General features: G+C 56.4%; 1 protein-coding gene across 1 annotated transcript in view; it reads right to left on the bottom strand.

The window, feature by feature from the left end:
* The window catches only part of STK32C (serine/threonine kinase 32C), a gene marked incomplete at both ends in the record, with an annotated part of 39131 nt that extends 24191 nt beyond the window's left edge, over window positions 1-14940 (bottom strand). The window contains one exon of the mRNA XM_079793427.1: window positions 14679-14940. Coding sequence (XP_079649553.1) covers window positions 14679-14940 — 262 coding nt within the window. The remainder of the gene's footprint in view (window positions 1-14678) is intronic.
* Window positions 14941-15295: the final 355 nt, after the last annotated feature.

The raw sequence follows: 15295 nt of genomic DNA, 5'->3' as shown, positions 1-15295 counted from the left end.
TCAACTTCCATGAAATGGACAGATTCCATTCCGTAAAGACAAATAACCAACAGTAACACGAGAATACTGGAAACCCCGAAGCCCCCAGATCTATGAAGGAAACCGAATGTGTGTTCAAACCTTCCACAAAAACTCCAGGCTCCCATGCCCTCACTCGGGAACCCCAGCAAGCACGTCACGGAGAAAGAACCCCCGCCTCACCCCGGCTTTCTCAGAAAACAGAGGGGGAGCAGCCCCCTCCGGCCCTGCTGTGCGGCCAGCATAGACCCCACACCGACACCAGACCCGGAGGTTACGAGACCAGAAAACCTACAGCCGTGTCCCTAACGAGTGCAGGTGTGACCGTGGGTGAGGTAGGAGGAAGCCGAACTCAGCAATGCGAGGCTGGCACACTGTTCAGAAGTCAATCGATGCGATTGACCACATCGGCTGAGAAAAGGAGGAAAAGCATGTGACCACCCCCACAGACGCAGGAAACGCATTCGACAAACTTCAACAACCATTAGTGATTTACAAACAAGGAACTCGGCACACGAGGAAGAGGAGGCATTACACTTCCCGGTGAAATCCTGAACGCTCTCTCTGAGCCCAGGAGAAAGGCGAGGATGTCTGCTTTCCCCGCCTCTGTTCACCAGTGTGCGGGAGACGCTAGACAGCGCAGTGAATGTGCAAAAAGTAAGAACTAAAAATGTCTTCCCTCAGCACTGACATGACTGTGACACAGAAAACCCTGGGAAGTCTACAAATAAGATACTGGAATAGGCGAGTTCAGCAAGGTTTTAGGATAGAGTCAATATGTAACAATTAATTTAAGAAACATGAAATATGTAGGGAGAGATGAAAATGTGCAACGCCTATACAGTGGCAACCGTACCGCGTGCCGACAGAAACGAGGGCAGACTTCATGCCACGACAGAATACATGTCGTGACACGGAATGTTCGTGGGCTGGGAACTCCAACCGTCAGAGGTCGGTTCTCTCTGAATTGATCAGGAGTCTCAGGGCCGCCCCAATCAGGATCAGCCAGCTTCTCTTAGGAGCTGACGGACGGATGCTAACGGACACCAGGAAAGGCAACACACCTGGAACAGTCAAGACAGCCTGGAAAGGAAAACCACGGTGGAGGCCAACACATCTGCTTTCAAGACTTTCTATAGAGCTGTGGTCTTCAATACAGTGCGCGGTTGGTGTAAAGACAGACATACAGATCAATGAAACAGGATGGAGGCCAGAAAAAGGCCCATGGTTATGGCCTTTCAAGAAAGGTGCCGAGGAACTTCAATGGGGAAGGACAGTTATTTCAGGATGCGGGGCTGGGTCACACTGATGCCCACGCACAGGAGGAGGAGGAGGAGGAGGAGGAGGAGGAGGAGGAGGTAGGAAGGAGGAAGGGGACAGGGAGAAAGACAGAGAGAAAGAGAGAGAATGAGAGAAAGGAGAACCTGGACCCTTACTTCATATCAACACAAAAATCAACTTGAAATGGAACATAAACAAAAAGTAACAGCTAAGACCACAAAAATTCTAGAAGAAAACCGAGGAGAAAATCTTTGTGACCATGACCTGGGCAAACATTTCCTAGAGAGGACCCCAAAAGAATGAACCGTAAGGAAGAAACCAGTGAAAACTGGACTTCATCAACATTTAAAACTCCTTTTCCAAAATCAGCAGTAAGAACTGAGAGGGAATGAGGGCCATGCAGACCTGGCTCCCCCGGCCACGGCCGGCTCCAGCGCACAGCTGGACTGACCACAATGGGCGCAGGGGACTTCCTAGGGGGATAGCGATAGTCCACAGACTATCAAAACTCACTGAATCACGTCCTTAAATTGAAAGGGTTTTATTTTTATCTAAATTAAGCTTCAATAAAACGGATTTTCAAAATTGACCATTTCTATTCCTGGCCTTTAGCCCCACTCTCTCACACAGCAGCTCGTCCACTCTCTCTTTCTATTCACTTCCGTTGGATTCAGCAAACATTTATCGAGTGCGCAGTGTGGGCAAGGCCGTGTGGAGTCAAAGGTGAACAGAACATGGCCTTGCCCTCGTGTCTCTGCGTCCTTCTGAGGAGGATTCCCTCCGCCGCGGGAACACGAAGGTCTGAAATCAAGAGAGTCCTGCACTTGGAGCCGGGGAAATCGCCAGAGAGTAAGTGGTAATTAACAGAGACTTTCTGAACCTTTCAATTAACTCAGTCGGAAGATGAGCGAACGTGTCTTCTCTGGGGCATTGCAGTTTTCGTTAATTAAAAGGAACTGGAGTTCGTGTAAAAGTTTCTTGAGAGGCCACTGGGTCCAAAGCCAGGACTGCCTGGGTCTGGGTGACAACTGTCCCCCCACTTTCTCAGCCCGTGATGCTCTCACTCCAGGACCGCACTCGTGCCCTGAAGATCTGTCACCCAGCGAGAGGGCAGGGCTCAGCTCTCCAAGGCCAGGAACCCTGGGAACAGGATGCCTCCCCCATCGCCCTCACCCTGGCCCTTGCCCTTGGGAGTGGAAGTGACGAGCGTGACAAGGCAAGCTGCACAAATCTCACCCCCAGCCCCGACACGCAGCTCTGACCACGCCTGCCACCAGGCACTGGAGACTCTGCCTGCAGACAGGTGGACAGGGCCGCCTGGCTCCGTGTCCGCCCGTGAGCACAGGGTGGCAGTTCCCAACCCCCCGCCCCAATGAGCCGGGTGCTGGCAATAGGAAGTGGGCAGTCCACCCCCCTGTCCTCCCAACAGAGAAGGGGGCCGGAGGCAGAGCTCACATACGGGGTCCATGCTTGGCTTGGCCTCCCCTCAAACACCAGGCCTCTCTCAAGACCCAAGGCTTCCCTTGCAGGGGCCCCAACGATTCCAGCTCCTCCTTAAAGACGCGAGCAGCGACATCAGGGGCAGCAGTCGGCGCCACCCGGCTCTTTGCACGTCCACGGGCAAAGCAGTCCATGCGGAGCGGACGGCCCGGCAGCACCGTGGGAGTCTGGTGTGGTGTGCACGCCCCAGGGCACGCACTCCTGCGCAAGCAGGGGCCCTCACTGGACTGAGGACCAGGTCTCGGCTGCTGTTTGTTTGTACTTGTGTGTGAGTGAGTGCACACACAACTACACACAAACACAATCTTGTACCCTCACAAATACATACACGCCCATACTCACACTCACACATGCACTCATAAACACATCCATGCACAATCTCACCCTCGCACATTCATACATGTGCATAAGTACACCTACAACCTATGCACATAAGCATTCACTCATATATGCACACATTCATGCACATGCTGTGCTCACATGCACACATCTTCACACACACTTGTGCCCACACTCACACACGTTTGCACATACTTGTACTCGCACACACATTTGCACGCAAGCTTGTGCTCACACGCACACTCAGGTTGACCCACACATCCCCAGGACAGCTCAGTAGCCTTAGGGTGTCAGCCGTGGAGCCCCCCAAGTGCCCTGGTCTGGTAAAGCGGGCAAGTGGGGCCAGGCTGTGCAGGTCACAGGCCTCCGCCCGCCCCGGGGAGCCCCGGTCCTGGCCTGGCTCTGAGGCATTGCCTCTCTGAGCCTCTTGGGTCTTGTCTGCAAGCTGAGGCCACGACTGGACCATCTGTCTCTGGGACGTCCCCAGAGGTGGCGACTCCTGAAGACGATCAGAATCAACACCGAATCCCCCGGTCCGTCGGCCACACCCCGATGGCACTTCCCTGCTGTGGCTGTTCTCGCCGGTTAGAGCAGTGGGGGCCGTGTGGCAATGTCCGAGGCATGACTGTCACAGACAGAAGTGTGCCCTGGCATCTGTGGGTAGAGGCCAGGGATGCTGCTAACACTCGACAGGGCACAGCCAGCCCACCGCACCGAACGGCCGGCCAGCTGTCAGCATGCTGAGCCAGCCTGGGTCCGAGGTGGCCCCGCCCCATTCTCCAGCCCCGCTCCCAGCTCAGTCTGTGGAGGGGCAGGGGGTCCTGCAGACAGAGCCACACCCAGCTGAGGCCCCAGAGCCGCCTCACGCACAGTGGCTGCCCTAGGCAGCACCCGCCCTGGACACGAGGCACCCCTCTGCTCATCAGCCAGCTCCTGGGCTCCGGCAGACATGTGTTTCATAACCAGCCCACATACCAAGTTTCCAACCTAATTCAGGGAAAGGCTTTCCGGACGGTGGCGCCTGCTGCTGCCGAGACTCATCCATCACATTTGGCCTAAAGGAAGACACAGTCAGCCTCTGAGTCTCCTTCCCACTGCCTGGGCAGTGCCCCCTCCCCAACTACCCCCCATCCCCCCACCTGCTGCTCCCCTCACCTCCCACCCCCCTGCTGCTCCTGACTGTCCTCAAGCCCAGCTCTCTGGGCCTATCCCTCCGAGTATCCAGTCCGTGCTCCCCGCTCTCACAGCCCAGAACAGACAGCTCGCCCACCAGAGAAGGTGGGACAATCGGCAAGGACAGACGGAAGCCAGGGTCTGACCGTCCAAATGGCCACAGGCTCCTGCTGCCCATAGGGGTGGGGTGGCCCTGTTCCTGGTCCCCCAGTGCCAAGGCCTTTGCCTCCCCACAGAAAGCACTGCTGAAGGGGCGAGACGCGCACTGTGCCCTGAAGGCCCCGATTCTTTTGAAAGGGAGTTAGGACTCCGGGAGGTCCCTCTTTCTGAGGTCTGGCTGACTGGTCTCCCCCAAGCTGGCCCTTCTGTGAGAGAGCCCCCCAAACCGCACCTCTTCCCACCTCACACTGACAAGGTCCCACTGCCTGAAAACAGAGCCCTCACTGGGAAAAGCATAGCAGGCTGGGCTGGGGAGTGGGGGCCAGGGTGGGGGGGTGCAATTTTATTTATTTATTTATTATTATTATTATTATTATTATTATTATTAATGTTCTCCGGAGGATATGCTAAGAGAGAGAAACATGGATGTGAGAAACCTTGATCGGTTGCCTCCCATATGCACCCTAACTGGGGATCAAACCCACACCCAGTATGTCCCCTGAGTCGGAATTGAACCTGCGACCTTTCATTGCACAGGATGATGCTCAATTACCTGAGCCGCTCTGGCCGGGCGGGAGGCACAATGTTAAAGTAGGCTTGAAGGACACGTGGTCCTCAGTGCTTTCACCTAACCACTGCACCACCAGGTTGCCCATTGCTTGGCAGGTGGCCCCTCTGGCCTCTGGGACAGAGGAGGGGGTGTGTGTGTGACTGTTCGGGCCAACAGCTGTGGGGCAGATGGCCTGGGTCTCTCTCAGCCAGAGCAGCCGGGGTGGGGGTTGGAATCAGAACTTGCTGTTGAATGTGCTGGATCTGAAACATCTCTGAGACACACGAGGGGCGGTGTCAAATCTGAGACTGGACAGAAAAGTCTGGAATGTGGGAGGCAGGCTCTGGCTGGAGATTCAAATTAGGGAGCCGCTGGCATATGGATGATATTTGAAGCCTGAGCTCGCCCGTGCGTGAGTGGTGAGGAGAGAAAGCGGCGGGAAGGGGCCCGAGGGGCTCCAGCGTCAGTTGGGAGAGGAGGCCAGGGGGCAGTGGACGCCCTGGAGGCCACGGGAGATAGGGGACCGAGGAGGGGGCCCGGAGTGGCCAGTCTGCACGGGTCAAGGAGGAGGAGGGCTGAGAACCGGGCATTAGACTTAGCAACCTCCCAAGAGCTTTGGGTCCACGGGAACAAATCCTGACCCCCGTAAGGAAGGACCGGAAACAGCAGGAGAAAGTGCTTTCGAGGCGTTTGGCTGCACACGGGGAGAGAGGAACAGGGCCATGCGTCAAGCAGGACTTTCTCAGGTAAATAAAACGTGTTGTTTATTCACTGCGTGCCCTCCGTCAAAAGCTTCCGAATGCCTGCACGATGTCCCCCCAAACCCCACGGGACACAAATGCCCGGCTCCCTCCCGCCCACCATCGGGAGCTGGTGGACAACTGAGCCCCGGAGGCCAGAACCTGGGCCTGCTGGCCGGCTGTGCTCCCACGCGGAGCCGGTACCTCAGACAGCTGTCCCAGTCCTCGGGCTGCTGAAGGGACCTCTTCCTGGGCCTGGGCGCGATGGCCAGCGGCCACACAGATGCAGGACTTGCTAGCTGTCTCCCGCTCTGGTTCCCATAAGCATCGGTGACCCTAGGAAGGAGCCGCAGGGCCACCCAGAAGGCTAAGGTAGGGAGGTGGGGGCCAGGAGGAGCCTGGGACAGGAGAGTGGGTGTCACCCTGTCGTAGAGAAAATGGTCGGAGATAGTGTCCCTCCCAAATTCTCTCTCTCCTTCTACCCCAGGTGCCCAGCACAGGGTCTGCACGTGCCCAGCTTCAGGGGGAGGGGGATGCTCTTCATCATCAAGCCTGTGCTTATGCGCATTCTAATTGCCGAGGCTCCGGGGGAAAGGGCAGAGGGATCCAAATGATGGCGGTAAAGTAACATACGTTTTGTATGTATTCACTGACCAATTCTGAGTGTCACATGCACCCTCTGCAAGAGCCACCGCGGAGAAGCGTGCCCCGGGGTGTCCCTTCTCAGCACCTGTGGCCCTGCAGGTGCCAGCCCACCGCTGCCCCACCCACTTCCTGTCTTGGCTCCTGCTGCCCCAGCACCTTGTAGACCTGACAGGGGGGCCCACCCTGGTTCCAACTGCCAACGGCAGCTTACCAGCCACAGCAGTCGGACAGGAGCTGGTCACCAGAGGGGCCTGGGCAGGCCCTTTCTTCAGCATGGGGTTTCCCTCCCCCTTTCCTTGCATCTCCCTTCCTTCTGTTTGATCTGCCACCGCCCCCCCCCCCCGCATCCGCCCCCCTGTCATGTGGCAACTGTGCAAATTATCCTTTCTGCCTGAGGAACTAAAATTTGGTTTCAGAAACTCATGTTGACTTTGATACTTAGAAGACAAAGAACAAAAAGAAAAGACTTAGGGAGAACCCATGCAGACATGACCCCAGGGCAGCCCCAGGCAGATGGATGCCACCGCAGGAGTCCTGCTCTCCCGCAGCAGAGACCTGTGGACAGGCAGCAGCCCTGTGACTATGGAGGACCATCGTGGTCACTTAAACGATGTCCACAGGTTCTTCGACATCCCCACCCAAGGGTGGAGCCTAATTCCCTACCTTTGCGTGTGGGCTGGACATAGTGACTTGTTTCTGACCCAGAATAAGCTGGCAGTTACAGTGTGTGACTGAGAGGCTGGGTCTGGACACTCATGGGATCATGGGGAGGCCACTGCCACATTGGGAGGTCACACAAGCAGCCCTCAGAGAAGCTCCATGGTGAGGAACTGAGGCCTAGCAGCGAGCCAAGTGAGGGACCTGGCTTGGGAGCGGGTCGTCCAGCCCCAGTCGGACCTTCGGATGACGGCAGCCCGGCCAACATCCAGACTGGCAACCTCATGGGGGACCTGTGCCAGACCCGCCCAGTGACCGACACACAGAAACCAAGGGGTGATGTTGGCTGTTTTAAGCCGCTACGTTCTGAGGTAATTTGTGAAGCAGGGTAGGTAGCTAAGGGACCAGCCAACAGCGGGAACTGCCTCTTCGGGAACACCCATGTGCTCCCTGGTGGGTCCTTCCCACCCTCCAGGCCTCAGGGCCACTCCAGCTTTGAGTAAGGCACCAGGTGGGTGACTGAGGAAGCCGCCACGGATGTTCTGGCTCTGCAGATGTCACCTGGAGCAGAGAGACCTGTTCCCATTGGGCCCTGTCCCAGTTCCCGGCCCAGAGAATCATGAGAATAATGAAAATGACTGTGAAGCCACTAACTTGTGGGGTAGTTTATTACCAGCAATAAGTAACTACCACCGAGCCCTAGGTTTGAAAAGGTGGTGCCACGCCCCTGCCCCGTGCCACCAGGATCCCAGTGCCACCAGGATCCCAGTGCTGAGGGAATGGGCTTGGAGTCACACGTGGAAAGCTGACGGGAAGATACAGGCAGCGGGACACGCGGAGAGGCAGAGAGCCCAGAGAACAGGCACCGAATGCCACAGCAGACCTCCCCACCCACCCGGGGATGAGCAACAAAGAGCTCAAGTCCTGCTTCACCGGCCCCAGCGCCCGCCATGCCGGCCATTTCTTGCTTTTGTAACAAGTCCCGCCTTGTGCACACAGCATGAAGAGTCGTGATGTGAATCCTGAAGGCAAAGAGACCTTTCTCAAGCCAGCTTTTAAGTTTCTGTGAGAAACTGTGTGCTCAGCTCCTATTTTTAATAAATTGGAGGCAACACTGAATCCCACCCACACCATCTCCTCGCCTTCGGAACTTAAATAACATCAAGCAGGGTTTTCACACGATCAACGCGGGCTGGCAGCACACGGAGACCAGCTATGGGCGCCCGTGTCACGTTCAGGGGAATGGAGGACGAGCAGTGACCCGTCTCACGGCTGGACGGAACCAGGCCACGGCGAGCCCCTGGTCTGCTCTCTGTCCTCAGCCACGCTGACTTCAGTCAGATGCCTTCATTTTTAAAATAAATTTTAGGACAATGAGAAAAACATTTTTGAGGAAGCAGGCATCCCAGTTTTTAAAAATAACAATCATTTCATTAATTACAGCTTCTCCCGAATTGTCTCTAATTTCGATCATTAAAGTCATTCAGCGCGCTGGACCAACGGGTGTTTTTGGGGAGCAGAGAGGAGCCCAGCATGTCCTTCAGGGCACCTGGCCTGCGTGTACCCACTCCCTGGGCGGGAAGGGGGCACCTGGCTCTGAGCTTCCTACCAACGAGGGAACCGGGACCACAGCCACAGGGCGCAGGCCTGTAATATCAACACCAACGGGCTCAAGAGAGGTCCAAAGAGCTGGCCTGGGGCCTCCCCAGGAGGGCCCCGCCTGGTGCAGCAGAGAGCACCCCATCAGGACCCCACAGCAAGCCCAGGAGCTTCCATGTCTCTGTGCAGGCGGTGGGAAGACCAGCTCTGGGACAAAGCCATAGGGAGCCACAAGGGGGATGGCCCACACAGCCTTCCGCAACCTGCCTGGGGGGGGGGGGGGGGACCAGGAAAGATGCCCAGTCTCAGCTTACAATAAAGGAAGAGGTTCGGGGTGCAGCCTTCGGTGAAGATGCAGGAGACAACATGCTAGTTACATGTTGGTTACACAGGTAACAGGCTGTGCCCGAGAAAAGACAGCCAGGAGCAAAACGAAATAAAAACTAAACGGAAAGAGTTACACCACGCTGCCACCATGTTGTGGTCCAACCTGACAACTGGCAGACAGTTTAAAATCTACCAGCGCCCGTCATGCATCAGGGCCGGTGACAGGGGGACCTGGCCCGGTGGGCTTCAGCCCTCACTCAGCAACTCCACCTGCTGCATACCTGCTCAGCCCTCCCTCCGGGAGTGTGCCCACGGGCCAGAGACACTGGGGACTGCTGGGGAAGGCAGTGTCCGGACCCGACCCCTGGGACCCACTGCGGTTGGGGGAGCTGCTCCTAGCCGGCCTGGCTCCGTAGGAGCAAGGCTGCTCCGTGGCTCTGCCTCCCCGGACCACCTCAGAGCTCCATCCTCAGAGAGAAGCCTGAACAGAAATGACCTCCAGGGCATTCTTGCAGCTCTTCTCCACTGGAGGCTGGGTGGTTACAGTTTTTAAAGAAAACTGGCATATTTTTAGCATTTTAAAATGTAGAAGCAGATGGACGGACATGCAGAGCTGACATTTGTTACATAAAGAAGTATGACGGTAGGTCCCAAGTCCACTCTCGACCAGCCTCGTCAGCCACGGGGAGAGAAATGCACCAGACTCTACGGCTCCCCAAAGGTTCCCCCGCTCACCCTGCACTTCACGGGGAGCCAGGAGTGAATCTGCAAGGTGGGCTGAACTACGTGCCCTCCTACCCAACTGGAACCCGAACCCCACCCCCACACCAGGGGCCCTGCACTGTTTCTCCCATTGATAGGAGCCCAGGCTCTGCAGCCACCAGGCTTCTGGCCACCGGGGCCCTTGTGTTGTGGGGGAGGGTGAACTGCCACAGACCCACAGCCTGGCACACAAGGAGAGCCACCTCCCTCCCGCCCCTCTCTTCAGGGTCAGGAGGGAAGGAAAAGGCACCTGTTAAAACTCACCCCCCACTGGAAAAAGACTTAGTGAACTGGGGCTAGCCCGACACTGGGAACTACGGCCCCATGAGCACCCTGGGGTCAGCCACACGTGGGCTCTGGGCAGCACAACAAGGAACAAGGAAGCACCAGGAAGTAGCCAGCGAGTCATTCTCTGCAGGTGACATGACTGACCACCCACAAAGCCCAAGAAAACCACTCAGGAACTATGTTACAGTGGCCATACCCAGGGCGAGTATTGTTCAAGGAACGGGTTGCTCCATCCAGCACTACCCAGCGTGCAACGTGATGGGTGGAAGGATCCCACTCACAGGTCAACAAAAACAAGCAACCAACACACAAGAGGAATTCATTTTAAATCTAGAAACAGCCCAAAGGCGCTCAACTTAGGAACGTGCAGGACTCGCAGGACAAAAACATCCTCCTTCTATGTTGAATGTTTGTCTGAACTGAAATCTGCGATGGAAAAAGTAAAACCACAGATGTACGCGAAGAAAATGCAGGTGGAGATCTCCAAATGGAATGATGTCCACCTGTGCCTGGGAACCGGCTTCAGAAACACGACACCAGGGCAGGAAACTGCCGGAACCGAAGATGCTGATGGATCTGACCACACGAACATTAAACACATCCATACCAAAAAAAAAAAAAAAAAAAAACCACAAAAACAAGAACTAGCAATCTTACCGAGTAAATGATAAAATGTTCGGGGAAGCACCTGTGTATTTGCAACAGTGAGAAGAAGCAGGGCAGCAAACATCCCAGTGTGACCGGGAAGTGCTGGTCAGGGTGGGTGCCAGCAACTCAGAAAAGAATACGAACACCCCCAAACACAAAAGGCAAAGGTGATCAATCTCATTGGTAATCAAAGAAACTCAAAGAATTAATGCAACATCTACCTTTTAGATTGTCGAAAAATGAAAACACCACCAGCATCCACAGTTGGTGAGGACTTGGGGAAAGTGTTTTCGTGGGAGCAGCGAGGAGCAAACACTGGTCTCCCTTCCTGCCCTCCACCCCCTCACCCTTCTCTCTGCTCCAGGCCCTCCTTCCAGGCAGTAATTTATTCATGTTTTCTGTCTACTGTCGCTCTCCTGGCTTCCCCTCTGTCCAGGTACCCCGCACTTGCAGCAGCCACACCTATTTGGTCACTGCTGTATAACTAGCACCCAGGACAGCGACTGGCTCATGGAGGGAGCTGGACAGGTGTATCAAACTATTTGACATGGACGGTCCTCTGACGTGGCAATGTCATTCCTAGGCATTTATGCTAAGGAAATAAGGCCAAATGTGCAAAGACAAATATACAAACATGTTCACTGTTAAATTGTTTATGGTATTTGTAAGATGGAAATGCCCTACAATAGGGAATTAAGTAAACAGCATTATGTCTACAGAGAGGAAAGCTACAAAGCAGTGATTACCAGCCCTGACTGCCCATCAAAATCACCAGGGGGAGCGGCTCAAAGATGTGCTGATGTCTGAACTCCCCCCTCACCCAACCCAACAAATTCAGCCCAAGTTTTGGGGAGCGGGGCCCATGGAGTCCAGGTCACAGCCAGGACTGAGAACTGCTGTTGTAAATGTAGCCAACAAGTGATGCTGCAGATCTATACGACGTTCGCAACGTATTGCTAAGTACAAAGCAGGTGATGACAAAGCCGTATATGGAGCACGCTCCCATTTCTGTACCAAGGAAAAACTGTGTGTTTCTGGACAGCTGGGTGTGTGAGGACATTCCTGGAAAAAGGCTGGGAGATGTACGCTGACACCTTCTCTCGGAGCTGGCTTACAGATGTCTTGGTTTTCCTACTTAGGACCATTTTGGGGAAAACAGAAAAGTGTGAAATCCTTACACATTTACACATTGTAATACTTCTCTAATTAGAAAAACAACAACCCACAAAGTCCTGTTTTTAATTTTTCGGAAGGTGGCTTGAGAACCAGATAGCCCTCCCGCCTGCCCGCACGCCTGCGAGGGTTCTCTCACTCCCGTCTCTCTGGGTGAAGGAAAACCTTCTCAGTGGTCAGTCACTCCCTCCCAGCAATCATGCCACTTAGGTGTGAGACAAGCCACAATGGCTGAGAAGGGCGGGTGCCCCCCAGGCTCCCCAGCTGCTCAGCAGGAGGTGCTGTGACCCCCTCTAGCCCAGGGGATGCCCGGAAGTCAGGGAGGGGCAGAATGGGAGGAGGGGGGCTGAGGGGAGAGAAAAAGTTGGCCCTTGGTTCCGGGGTGAGGAAGAGGGGCTCAGAGAATCCTGGACATGCCCCAACCCCTGCCAGGTAAGGACAGTGGCGCTAGACGCCACGGGACTGGCGGGGGTGGAGGACATGGAAGATTTTTCACATCACAACTACGTCTATTAGTTGGAATTTACCTGGCACTTTGTTAAATTGCCCTCTTATTTTCCTTTTTCTTTTTCTCTGCATACTAAATTTGATATACTAATTGGGTGTTTTAATCAAAAAAAGTCACCAGAAGGTTTCACGTTGCCGTAGCAACCATGCAGTCCCAGTAAATGCGAGTCACCAGCACCACCCTGTCGCCTCTTTAAGTCCGCTCCCCAGGGGAGCTACCTGGAGGGGATGGGTAACTTCACACCCTCACCTGGAGAAGAGGTGGATTCAGGGGGCACAACTCCCCTCCTGAAAGACAGTCCTTTCTCCTTTCCAAACCCTAGTCTTTCCATCCTAATAAACCCACGGCACAGCCTTCATGCTAAGATCTGCGTGTTCTCCCTGCAGACACAGCTGTGACTCCTGAGCCGCAGAAGCCCTGAGAGTGACACGCGATCGTGGAATACAAGTGGAACAGAGTGGCCGCCCACCCAGATGTCTGCCCAGGGACAGGTTTGGCCTCCCGATCTCGTGTGTTCGGTTTGGGGATGTGGCCACCATGCCCAGTGATGAGCAGGTGATCGATGGTCACGTGTCCGAAAAAGCAAGCATCTGTAGCCAACATCAGTTACCTCCCACAAGCCCAGAGGGCTGGCGCCTATGCCATCCTTTCACGGGCAAAATACGGAGGTGGGGGGACGTGTTAAATAGTTCCCCAATCAGATGGCGCGCATCCTGAGGAGATGCTGTGCTCTTTTTTGCTTTTTAATGATCCGTGAATTCTGAAACTTAACACACTCAGCACGTGGAAAAAAATTCTACCTTCACAAGCGGAAGGCAGCGCCGTGCTTTCTGCCGCATCAACCTCTCTACCTGTGCCTCAGAGAGCACGGGTGCGAAGGAAGGCACGAGAGTGGCCAGCGCTTGGCTGGCACCAGCAAATGCTGAAAACAGATGCATTTCTCAGACGTGTTCTCTGCCTGCAGGAGGAAGCCAGGCGTAAATCTGCTTCCCGATTAGTTCCTAGTTCACCGGGGCTTTCTTTATTTTGAATATTTATGCTAAAAACAAAAACATAGAACGTGAAACATCCACAGCAGTGTGTTCTGCTGTCCCCAAGTTCAGCACACAGGAAAGCCAGTCCCAGATCACACTCTGTGCCGGTGTGGCTGGTCCTGGATGCCCGTCCTGGGCATGTAGGCAACCATGACCCTCGCCTGCTGGCCTGACCAGCCCCGGCCCCCACCCCTGCGCAAGAGCAGGCTTCCCATCGCTCCGCTGACCACGGTCAGCACAGGCCTGCACACTCGCCAACGCTGGCCTGCGGTCGGACTCTTGTAATTTCCTATCATACTTAAATTATTTATCAGAAATAAATAGCTTGGGCTGTCACGCTGAGCTGTGCTCTAAAATTATAAAAGACCCATCATACTCTGCAGGCTGCCTACAAATGAAAAAAAAAATGCAGATTTCAACTATTTTAGGAAAATGTCAGAAAACATCATATGTGTCATCACTGTAGCATTTAAACGTGTGACATCTGTAGAAAAGGGCTGTGTGATTGCATGTGCATTGCCACAGTGGCCCAAAGGCGGACACCACACAGCCACCTGCCCTGCAGGTGCCCAGCAGGACCCCAGGAAGTGTGCCTGGATGGCCTGATGCCTGTCACCTGCCTTCCACCAGCACCAATCTCCCTATGGCCACTCAAGAGACACCTGCATTCTGGGTGGGCAGCTTTACCTGCAGGAGGACCGGAGAGAAAACCAGTTTCCCAAAGGAGGTCTGTGCAGGAAGGCTAGGCCTCTCCACCGCACATCTGTGTGCAAAGGCTGGGCATGCAGGCGCGGGGGGGGGGGGGGGGGGGGGCGGGAGGCATGTACCCTGGGGCGGGGGGGGGGGGGGCGGGAGGCATGTACCCTGGAGAGGGAGAGTGAGGGCCAGGGGACCCCAGCCACCTGTGGGGGACGCATCTCCCTTGCACCCTGGGCACCGCACAGGTGAGAGTAATGAACCAAGCCGCACACAGCCCCTAACGGGAAAACGAAACGTCCAGCTCTTGGTACAACGGGCGGTGTCGTACCTAAGCCCGGAGCCGCCCGATCGCCACTGGACATGGAGGACGCAGGCGGGGCCCTGGACACGCGTGGGCACCGCAGGCACAGCCCGCCAGTGTCCTCGGAAACCAAGCAGCCCTGGGACGCCTTCCCATCCCGTGGCCGCAGTGTCTGGACGGGAGGAAACCCTACTGCCACGGCCCTCCTGCGAGGGCGTGTGGGGTCCCCACGCTGCCCCCAGAGCTGCCTGAGGCTCCGCTGTGAGGCCGAACTCACCGTCCTCCTTGTCGTCAAACACGGGCCTCCGCGCCGGGGCCCCCGACATGGACGAGCTCATCCTCTTCTTCCACTTGCTCCACGCAAACAGGGGGCGCGGCTGAGCGCGGGCATCGCCCGCGTCCCGCGCTCGAGGCTGGCCAGCGGCGGGCGGCTGCAGGGCCAGGGGCGCGTCGGGGCCGGCGGGGCGCGCGCGGCCCGGGGGTGGCGAGCCGGGGGGCGCTGAGGCGGAGCTGCCCCTGCGCTCGGCGCCGCTCCTCATCGCCGGACCTGGGTGCGCGACGCGGCTGGAGCCCGGGGCATGGCCCGCCCGCCGGGCTGGGAGCGGGAGCGGGAGCGGCCGGCAGCAGCCACAGCGCGCCCCAGCCTGGGCACTGGCGGGTCCCGGAGGCCGTGCGGCTCCGCGGACTGAGAGCGCGCGGGGGCGGGGCCGGGGCGGGGCCGGCGGGAAGGAGCCCGGGTGAAGCCGAGCGCAGGGGCGGGGCCGGGGCGGGACTGGGGCCGGAACGGCTCACGGAGCCTTGCACCCGCCCATCACTTCGGGGGGCCGGGAGTGCGTGCCGCGGCCCCGACTGGACGGCCGGGACAATGGCGAGGGAGGAAAGGCCGCGTCCCCC

This window comes from Cnephaeus nilssonii, assembly GCF_951640355.1.
Source record: "Cnephaeus nilssonii genome assembly, chromosome: 16".
Lineage (NCBI taxonomy): Eukaryota > Metazoa > Chordata > Mammalia > Chiroptera > Vespertilionidae > Cnephaeus > Cnephaeus nilssonii.
The sequence above is the reverse complement of the archived record's forward strand: the minus strand, read 5'-3'. Positions and strand labels throughout refer to the sequence as shown.